This window comes from Theobroma cacao, chromosome 3, assembly GCF_000208745.1.
Source record: "Theobroma cacao cultivar B97-61/B2 chromosome 3, Criollo_cocoa_genome_V2, whole genome shotgun sequence".
In the NCBI taxonomy this organism is placed as follows: Eukaryota; Viridiplantae; Streptophyta; class Magnoliopsida; order Malvales; family Malvaceae; genus Theobroma; species Theobroma cacao.
The window spans coordinates 28,356,763-28,366,752 of record NC_030852.1 but is presented as its reverse complement, the minus strand read 5'-3'; the positions used below and the strand labels follow the sequence as shown (position 1 = coordinate 28,366,752).

Sequence of the window (9,990 nt, the reverse complement as noted above, 5' to 3'; positions counted from 1 at the left end):
TGTATAGGTTTAACATTTTAAGATTAAAAATTAAACATTACAAATATAGAATAACCATAATTTTCGTCTTAAATTTTTTTTGGGCTACACAGGTATGAAAACAATATATATAATTAAAACAGTGTAAAAGGATAAAACTTCATGTCGTTTTATGTCCAAAAATTGTTTTAGTTAACATATTATTAATTTTTTTTTTTTTTTTTTTTTTTTTTTTTTTTTTTTTTTTTTTTTTTTTTTAAATTATAATAAAAATATGTTTGTATTTTTGGTGAAAATATTATTTAATTATAGTAAAATTTATTTTGATTTTATTGCTCAGAATATTTTATCTTTTAACAAAATAAACTCTTTTTTAATTTTAATAAAGAGTTTTTATTTCTCATCATAGTTTTTTTTTATTTTTTAATTAAAAAAATCTTTAAATTTTAATAAAGGGTATTTTTATCATTTACCCATTATTCCTTAACCATTCTTAAAATTATTCCTACCAACCAAATAATGAAATAAGTAATAATAGCAATTTCTATCATATTCCATTCTCATGAACCAATTTACATAATAGTTATTCTTCATCTATTTTATTCCCTTAGAATGACTATTTTATTCTTATTCTATTCTTTCCAGTGAACTAAGCATGCCACCTACATACATTTTAGAACCGGATAAGCCTTTCTAGATACCTTCCTCTTCAAGTTTATTTACAGTATCTTCGGCATATGTCTCCATAAGAGAGATGGCCGATGTGATGCATCATAATAGTAGCAGTTTATGGAATATAGATTGGAAATGGAATGGTCCAGAAAGAATTCATACGTTTCTTTTTCTTTGCTTGCATGAAAAGCTACTTACAACCAAAGACCGGGTTCAAAGACACGTTGCACATGATCCAGCTTGCTCATTCTGTCGCTTGGATGCAGAATCGACGTTGCATGTGTTACGAGATTGTTCCTTAGTTACTTCACTTTGGGCCAAACTCCTACCTAGAATCGTCAAGGTAGATTCTTTGAATCTACTTTGTTAGATTGACTGTCTTTTAATTTGAACAGTACCAAAATTTTGGTAAATAATATACCATGGAATATTATTTTTGGAGTCACTTGTTGGTTTATTTGGAAGTGGAGGAAGTCTTACATCCGTGAAGAAAAATGGGTTCCAATAGAAGGTCGTCTAACTCTAATACGTAGCCGGGCAGCAGACATACATACAGCTTGTACAACTAACATACTGAACAAAAGTTCAGTTTCTTTGTCTAGCGAAAAGCAATTAATCGGATGGTAAATTCCCAATCCAGACTAGATCACTCTTAATGTTGATGGTGCATTCTAGACTTCAATAGATAAAGCAGCTGTTGAAAAGGTGATTCGGGATGCCCATAGTAATTGGAAAGGTGACTTCTCTCTCGAACTTGGAAAATGTACGGCATATAGCTAGAATTATGGGTTGTGTACAAAGGCTTGCTATTTTTTTTTGAAAGGCGTAAGGAGATTTCATTGATAAGAATGGGAAGAGGACTTCCCCTTTACAAAACCCATGGCAGACTTCCATGGTAAGAAAACAAAGAGTATGGGTTAGTATGCCCATTCCCAGTAAGGGTATACTTTCCCAATACACCCATTCAAAGCCAAGGATCAAAAGACTTAACACCAAGGCAATCAGAATCAAACAAAAAGACACAAGTAATTCCTAATCAGCAAGGAGCAAAAAGAGCAGAAAAGTGATTCAGGAACCAGGACAAAGTCGACGCAACAAAACCTTTAGACCAACCAGCATAACGCTTCCTCTTCTGAAGCCACATTGCCTCTCCGCAAGGTAAAAAGGGAGGTGACCTTCCTCATCCGGGCCCCGCCGAACCATCAGTAGCTAAGCTCTCAAACTTGCCTTGAAAACAAAGGCTTGCTATTGGTGTGGGACTTGAGATTTAGGAAGGTTGATCTGCAAGTTAACAATAAAACAGTTGTCCAAGCTATCAAGTCTACATTGTCACATCCTTGCTCTAACTCAGATTTACTTCAAGCTATTCATCATCTTCTACAACGTCACTGGTCAGTGGTTTCACGACATGTTTATAGGGAAGGGAATAAAGCTGCAGATTTCATGGCTAATAATGGTTTTTCAATTCAGGAGAAATTTGTAACCTACACTAGCGCTCCTAGGAATGTTAAAGATTAGTTATTTCATGATGTATTGGACTTTGCGTACCTCGCATTATAAGAATATATATAATAGAAGTTCTCCATAAAAAAAATTATATATATATATTTACAAGTCATGATAAATCTTTTTAGTCATAATAAAATAAAAAATATTTAAATTGATAATTTAGTGATATATTAAATAATATAAATGTTTTTATCAATCAAAATTTTCTTTAATATTCATATATAAATCCATAAATAGATTTTAGATAATAGAAAAAGTTGGCTAATCAGAATGCTCGTATAATATAAGAAAATTCCTTGGTCAAACTTCTGAGGTATAATTTAACGCATTAAAATAGACTAAGGCTTCAATGGTATGCGCACATGAAGTTGAATTGAGTAGTAAAAGGCAAGCCCTCGGCCAGCCTTAGTTTTAGCCCAAATATCGAGCAATGTATCAATTTGACTCTCAAATATCGGCCACAGCCCAAACACTGAAAAGAAATTTGGAACCCAAACCAATCCGACCCAAGTTATGTGCGTTTTGCTTTTGATATCCTCAACCGTTAATTCAATTCAATGCTCTAGAAAGTGAAAATGGTGATACTAACGACTAAAACCCTCCATTTCAATCCGATACTTCAGTTGAAAACCCCTCTCGGATTTCGCCCCAAATTCGCATCAATCTCCGCTCGGTTGGACAATCCCCAGCAACGATTGAATCTCTCTGTTCTTAGATTCACTCTGGGTATACCTGGATTGGACGAATCCTATTTACCTAGATGGATCGGGTACGGGTTCGGTTCCCTTCTCATTTTGAACCACTTGTTTGGATCCGACTCCGTCACCGCGGCGCAGCTGGTAATTTGCCTTCTCCATCTTTTTTGCAATTTTAAATTTGTTTGATTTGAATTTCTCTCTCTCTCTTTTTTTGGTGTAGAGATCGGAGGCTTTAGGTATTTCATTGGCTGCATTTTCCGTTACACTTCCTTACCTTGGTAAATTTCTCAAGGTAATAATTTTTATTCAAATTTTATGTTCAATTCTAAAATCAAGTTTAGAGTTAAAGTTTGTAGGAACATGTTGCATAGGGTGCAACTCCAATAGATCAAACGACTCTGCCAGAAGGTGCTGAGCAAATCTTTGTCATGTCACAAAATGTGTCGGTTGCTCAGAAGGAAGATTTGGCTTGGGCAACATATGTTTTATTGCGAAATACGAACACCACCTCCGTGGTAAAAATCCCAATGATAAAACTACTCTATTCTCTCTCTCTCTCTCTCTCGGGAATTTAAAGCTGCTTTTCTTTTGAGTTATTGACAATTTTGTTTATGGTGATTTATTTATCTCAAATTTTGTAGTTGATATTAGCTCGAGGTGAATTATGTGTACGTGGATATTGGAATGTGCCAGATGTTGTACCAAAAGATAATGTACTGGATTGGTTTAAAAGTAACATAGAAGAAACTGGCCTGTCTGATTTGACGGACACCCTCTATTTTCCTCAAACTGGAGGTAAATAATATTGTTAGCTTTTGTTTTTGAAAGGCAAACAGTCTTTCGTGGTGGTCTGATATTTGAAGTCATGAATAATTAGCTTCTAAGAACGTCTTAAGACTAGGGACTGTATTGTTGATTTTTGTGGCTATGCCTGGTTTCGTGTTTCATTGGACCCACCAAGACTAGGAAGGTTGCTGATAAAGTCTGTTGGTGCTGATGGTATAGACTCTGGTTCAAGTCCCATTGGCTGACCTAAACATTGTAACTGTTGTTCCCTCCTTCTTCCAAACTATCTTCAGGTGCTTACATAATGGAATGGGAAAATAATGTATTATGATCCTGGCAGTTACCTTTTTTTGAAGTCAACATTTGTTTGATAGAAGTAGGGCATAATCTAGAAAGCTTATAATAATAAATGGTGTCTGCGTGAGTGCTAAAATTTGAATGTTTGCTAATATATGAGAGCAACATTTTCCTTTTCAGTTATGGTTCTGTAAACTGTTCAGTCTGGGTCTAATGTGAAGATTTATTCAGATGCTGAATTCTGGAAGATGCTTCCCCAGGGGACCCGTTCTGCCTTGGTACAACCAGTGCTACTAGACCCAAACCTAAGCAACAATGAGATGGGAAGCATTGAAGGTTTTGTCCTGCTGGCTTCGAGCATGAGATATGCATATAGCGATAAAGATAGAGCCTGGATAAGAGCAGTTTCAAACAAACTTAGAAGTAAGAACTAAGAACACTTGTATATATTTAAAATGGATGTGAGGCTTACCTTCATTCCTTTAATTTACTTCGCATTGTCTTTGTGAATCTGTTTTCAACTTCTCATGGGTTTGTTTGCTACTGTCTAGTCTTGGTGATCAAGCTTTTCTGTTTACAAATAGTATTAGCACTTGTGTTTCAATTTTGACTTGATGATTAGCAAGTTTAATGCCTTAAAAAATGCTAACCTTTTTTGATCTTTATCTGCATGTCTTTTGCCTAGATAGTTAAAGCTTTTGTGGGCTCCTAGTCACCAATACATTTACTGGCTTTTTATGTAGTAAGAGTCTTCATTCACTAATTGCGATATCAAATTTTTTCATAGTGCAAAGAATTCTCATTTTGTTCTGTATCTTCTAATCGAACGAATCCTAACCATATACCAAATGCCAGAAGGACAAAGAACTTGGCACTTTTATTACATTCTCTAAGCTGTAAATCTTACGTATACAGGAGCCTCTGCATCTAGGGACTGATAATTCATCTAAAAGAGCCAGATTATGCAGAAATGGAAATAAAGCTTGTCAAATTGTGTATTTATGTAGAGGCTCCTGTCCTTTGACCTTTCCAGTGTATTTAGGAGCAATGTTATCTAGCCTAAAAAATTGTCAAGTGGCAAATATAAGCTTCATTTGCAAGAAACTGAAATATATGTTGTATCCTCATCATTTAAGGATTTGTATGAATATCATTGAATCCAATAAAGTTGTATTGATCGGTAAGGTGATACAAGCAATAATAATTTGCATACTCTTTGGTATTGGAATTGTAAATACATGGTTATTGGGCCAATGGAACTTTCTTGCTTGAAACTTAAGATCGTTTTTAACTCCATAACTAACGGTCATATCCCCTTTTTTCCCTCCATATTTGACGGTTTCATTGGTTGAAGTTTACAGGTTTCTGTATGCAATCTGAAATTTAAGATAAGTTGGGCTAAGGTTTATGATGGCAAAGATACTTATTTATTCCTGACAGAGGTAAACGTACCATTCATGAATTTAAGAAATTGAAAGAAACAGTTAATTCAAGAATAGAAAATCAGTTCTTAATCTCTTCTGAGGTTTTAGTACAAGGTATGGGTCATGTCTCGATAAAGGTGGCTGGAGAAGGTACAAAACTGATTATAAAAATGAAGGATACATTACCAGAAAGGTATATTAAATTATTTTATGTTGAATCTTTCAATTGTGGAGCATTATAGTTCCTTATCTATGAAGGGACATAGCTTTCTCAAAATTATGGTGTTTCTTTAGTTGAAGCTAATTTATGGAATTAAAATTGCTGTTTAATAGGTAAAATGACTTGGTGAAGGAACAAAAGTCATGTTGTTATTCTTGTCCTTAGACTTCAAAGCAGTAAGATGGATCTGAGCATATGAGAAAATTGGTGTGATAGCTGTATATGGTACCTTGACTAAACTGCTTTCATGCCTCAATTTTGAAGTCTCTTACATATTTGATCAAATTACAACGATTTTGTCTCAAAGAAAAGTAAATGCATAAATATTTTTGCTTTTCCTCCATTTTAATGCAATCTTCCTCTGTAGATGTCTCTGCTGGAAGAATGACATCTATTCTTTTTGAAAATATTGGTCTGCAGGATGAAAATGATTCTCCACTGGATTTTCCAAGATCTGACTTATACACCAAGGAAAAATGAAGAATAATGGGATCCTACAGAAATTTCTCCAGGCCATACACCAGATGCTGCCGAATTAGTAAAGACAACATCTGTAAGTTTACTTTTGTGATATGCTGAACAAGCTTGAAGAAAGACATGATATGTATTTTTCAATCAGTTACCTTGAGTCGAACAACCTTTCTAATAGCCAAGAGCAGGCCTGGCATGAGGCACTGCACATCTGTGATATCATGTTTGATGGTGTAAACCTGTGGCCAGCAGGGCAGCACTTGTGGATTAGAGTGGGAATGAGGAGACTATCCTAGATAATGCTGCTTAATAAAATCAATAACAAGGAACAGACTGTTCCAGAGAGCATACCTCTCCTGGGCCTGAGAAGTAAACTGTTGTACTAGATGGAAGCCCAGGAAGGACCATGCTATGAACACGCACCCCATCTTCACCCAGTAATTGGCCCCTTGCCTTACAAAGAGGGAAAGAAATGAAAAATGAGCCACCTTATCATTCTTGAATTCTAAAACAGGATTGAAAGTTTTACGTTTATGTGCTTCTGTTGATTTTTTTTTTGACATCAATCTCATCAATGAAAATCTCTCTCCATTTCTCCATTTCTCTAGTTCTACTAGTGTGAAACCAATCAGACAAACTCAGATAATAAATATGATGAAATTTCCTATGCTTTTTTAGTAGCTCTTTATGGCAGTTAGCCCAAATATCAATTATATCTGACAAGATAAAAATCATGACTATAGTTTAAGGTTTCTTTTTCTTCATTTGTTCAGCTTTAACGCCATACTACAAGTCTTTCCCTACTTTCTAATTGTCAGCACCGACATTGGAAAAGATGAAACAAGAAGGCCAATTCTAATTTTGACACCACAATTGCTCTAACATCATTTTTTGCATCTATGCTTACCAAAACATCAGTTGCAATGTCTTCTCTGTTGTAGATCTGACCAAGGTTAGATAGGTTGTTGGCAATCTGGACGGCATCTGGTGAGGGAAGATCCTGTCATCAATGACAAGTTTAGCATCTTCAACAGATTATCGACAAGGTATGGGTATCTTGGAGTTATGTACTTTAGATAGTTATCAAAGTATACATTCAAGATTATGTATATATACTTTATTGCATCACACATTTATTATAAGCTTGTTTATTTCATTTAAGTTTGGATAACTTCTATTACTACTGCATCTCATACATTTATAATGAAATCTACAAAAAATATAAACTTTAATATGGACTTATGTCTTACTGTTGCATGTGCTCTTGATTCGACAATTTCTGCATTATTGTAGTGGAAGGAAGCTGAAATGGCAGCTTGCTGGAGGAGAATAGATCCTATGGACAGAGTTGGTGCAACTAGGCAACCCTGAAATATTTCATTAGAAACTAATTGCAACAAGTTATTTGATAGAGATAAAAAATTGTCTAATAATAATAAGCACAACTGTTCAAAGCACTATAAAGTTTGTTAGAAATTATTGGACATTGAAATATATCTCACCCTGTCCTCACCATGCTGGCTTTCTCACAGAATGCAGATAATGCTGATATTGTGTCAAGCTTAATTCGAGGCACATAAACCACACTTTTCAGGCCAAATGCTGTTGCCTATGAGAAGTATAGAGCATGGGATCAGAAAAACTATGATCATTTATTCAAGTATAACTTTTGGAATAATAGGTTTTTGGTGGTTACACAGAATATGGTTCATTGTGGCTTATTCACTGAGTCTATAGAAGTAGGCTGATAAAAGAATATATTTAGATGCCGAACCTGTTTCACATTGTCGTAAACTGCTGAAGGCTCAGTAAAATCGACAACAACGCCTGTCTCTTTGGACTGATAGAATCCAGTGAAGATCAAAAGGTAGGGACTGATGAAGGTTAGTATATGAAATGAGGGTTACAGTGGTATGAGAATGTTACCTGAGATATCGAACCTAATACCATAGTGAGATCATTCATTATGGGGATTTCTAGAGGCTCTTCCATATCACACACCTGATTTAGAGAATGAAACCATTTCAAGTTGAATATATAGGCAAGAGACTATTGAGGGATAAAAGTGCATGGAGCAAGAAAGGAATGAATAAGTTTAAACCTTTCCTATATCTTCTCCTATAAAATAGGAATCCACCGCCCCCGCAACCTCCATTCCTCTAGCTTTCGTCACAGCAACTACTGCAGCCCGTCCTATTTCCTTTGCTGCTCCATTTACAACAACCTGTTCCCCACATGAGGAAGAAAGAAGTTTCTACATGAGCTGTTTTGAGCAGACGAGTTTTGAATGAGGTTGTGAACCATTACCTTAATATTGTTTTGAGAAGGTCGCACTGAGCAAGTGAAGGAAGGTCTAACTCTGGCATTGCGAGGAAGTTGTTGGATAGCACAATGAAAATGGCAGCTCAGGGCCGCCATGGTTCAGTTCTTTCGCTGATAACGGTAAAGCTTCTTTGTCTAAAACCCTCTCTACTAACACAGAACGCATACTTTTGTTACTGGGATAAGGTTTGTGTGGGTTTTGATAGGCCTGGTTCGGAGATAAATTCTCTGACGGCGACATTCACGTCCGTTGTGGCACGTGCAATTGGAGAATTGGGCAGCTAAGATGGGAGAATGCTTAGCACTACTTTATTAATTTTTTTTTTTCCGTTTAAGTTATTTAAAATCATGTTATTGGGTGGAGACATAAAATTTTGACTGTTGCTTTGTGATTTATCAATAAATGGATATTGAATTGATGTGCCACCAAATCTAAAGTTGTCTCTTCCACTTAATACGTGCAGTGTAGATTAATTATGATCCATGTCGTTTATATGTATATTTGAAGATGAAAATTAAACATGGAAGCGGACTATACAATCGAATGCCTCATCCAAATGTGTAAAACTTTATGATGATACCCTTTTAGCAAGAATTTTTTTTACTGAGACAGGTGGGGACATTGTTGTTGAGAAGAAATAAACCTCTCATTCCAAATGGGTAAATAACTTGAAAGACGTAAAATCAATGATCAAAGGACCATTATGTATGATTGAAAAATATATATTGAGATTGATAGCCTAAATGACGCCATTCTTCGTGCTTTCAAAATACATAATTTCTCACCAAACCGGCCGGAGGTTTGCTTGCAAAAATGATGACGGGAAGTAGACTTTACCATTATAGATGTGTGACACTTCAAAATTTTTGCTTCGTTCCGTAATCAGGCTGATAATTGATTATATATATATATATATTTATTCCAAACTAGGTCATGACTCTGCAGACAATTGATTGATTGCTAATGATTTCCAACTTACATACTCACATTTGCTTCGTACCTCAAGAACTCCATAAAGCAAATCCACTTTTTGAAAGACCAATGGATTTTCATAGCTTTTATTTGCAGCGTCGTAATAACAAACTTTACAAAGTCATTGATTAACAGACAAAATCTTCTTCTTAATCATACCTTAAGTCTTTTATGCGAAAAAGAAAAGAGTAATGAGGTAGTAGAATTATTAGACACATGGAAACCTCAAGACTCCCATAGAAACATATACATAAGGAACTTTGCAGAGTCAACGGCAGGGATATATTAACTTGATAGAGATAAAGGTAGGGACTTAAGGATCCCACCGTTGATTAGCGAGAAAGAATTGTCAAATGATGATGAGCTGTAAGCCACGTGGCTTGTTTGGTTAGTCAGAACAATAATTAAATGAGGCAATCTATATGCATAAGGCGAGGAGCAAAAGCAATGATAGGCCTTCAATGGACAAACCCTTTAGAAGAAGAGAGCAAACCCAATTATAGTTTCATCCCAAGCACCATATTTTACCACCATCATTACCTTCATCTTAGCCTTGCACCTCCACACTTTTTGCCCAATATATATATACATAGAAAATGAAAACTAAGTCTGCCCTGCCCTTACACTTGCAGACATGGC

General features: G+C 35.4%; 2 protein-coding genes across 7 annotated transcripts; one reads left to right on the top strand and one right to left on the bottom strand.

Moving 5' to 3' along the window:
• On the top strand, positions 2,671-6,094 carry LOC18605501 (protein COFACTOR ASSEMBLY OF COMPLEX C SUBUNIT B CCB2, chloroplastic). 6 transcript variants are annotated; one of them, XR_001927122.1, is made up of 8 exons: positions 2,673-2,999; positions 3,079-3,150; positions 3,230-3,373; positions 3,500-3,653; positions 4,173-4,364; positions 5,303-5,383; positions 5,474-5,558; positions 5,699-5,791. XR_001927122.1 is itself a non-coding variant. In XM_018117544.1 (6 exons), exons 1-6 carry the CDS (start codon positions 2,736-2,738, stop codon positions 4,877-4,879), a joined length of 849 nt encoding a protein of 282 aa, XP_017973033.1. In that variant the 5' UTR covers positions 2,673-2,735; the 3' UTR covers positions 4,880-5,289. The 6 variants fall into 6 exon arrangements, 2 of the variants coding, with proteins under 2 accessions (XP_017973033.1, XP_017973034.1); XR_001927120.1 differs by having other exon boundaries at positions 5,303-5,558; XR_001927121.1 differs by having other exon boundaries at positions 5,296-5,558.
• LOC18605500 (dihydrodipicolinate reductase-like protein CRR1, chloroplastic) lies at positions 5,807-8,814 on the bottom strand. Its single transcript, XM_018117539.1, has 10 exons — positions 8,364-8,814; positions 8,158-8,280; positions 7,983-8,057; positions 7,831-7,896; positions 7,570-7,665; positions 7,307-7,423; positions 6,964-7,056; positions 6,408-6,509; positions 6,209-6,295; positions 5,807-6,112 (listed from the first exon to the last, which is right to left on the bottom strand). The coding sequence occupies exons 1-10, from the start codon at positions 8,472-8,474 to the stop codon at positions 6,080-6,082; spliced, it is 903 nt and encodes a 300-aa protein (XP_017973028.1). The 5' UTR covers positions 8,475-8,814; the 3' UTR covers positions 5,807-6,079.

Excerpts from the sequence above, each read along its gene's own strand:
- LOC18605501 (XM_018117544.1), top strand. The coding sequence starts at position 2,736 with ATGGTGATACTAACGACTAAAACCCTCCATTTCAATCCGATACTTCAG. Across the intron at positions 3,000-3,078 it reads CCGTCACCGCGGCGCAGCTG|AGATCGGAGGCTTTAGGTAT; the intron begins GTAATTTGCCTT and ends TTTTTGGTGTAG. Across the intron at positions 3,374-3,499 it reads ATACGAACACCACCTCCGTG|TTGATATTAGCTCGAGGTGA; the intron begins GTAAAAATCCCA and ends CAAATTTTGTAG.
- LOC18605500 (XM_018117539.1), bottom strand. The coding sequence starts at position 8,474 with ATGGCGGCCCTGAGCTGCCATTTTCATTGTGCTATCCAACAACTTCCT. Across the intron at positions 6,510-6,963 it reads ACATTGCAACTGATGTTTTG|GCAAGGGGCCAATTACTGGG; the intron begins GTAAGCATAGAT and ends CCTCTTTGTAAG. Across the intron at positions 6,296-6,407 it reads ACTTCTCAGGCCCAGGAGAG|GTTTACACCATCAAACATGA; the intron begins GTATGCTCTCTG and ends TGCTGGCCACAG.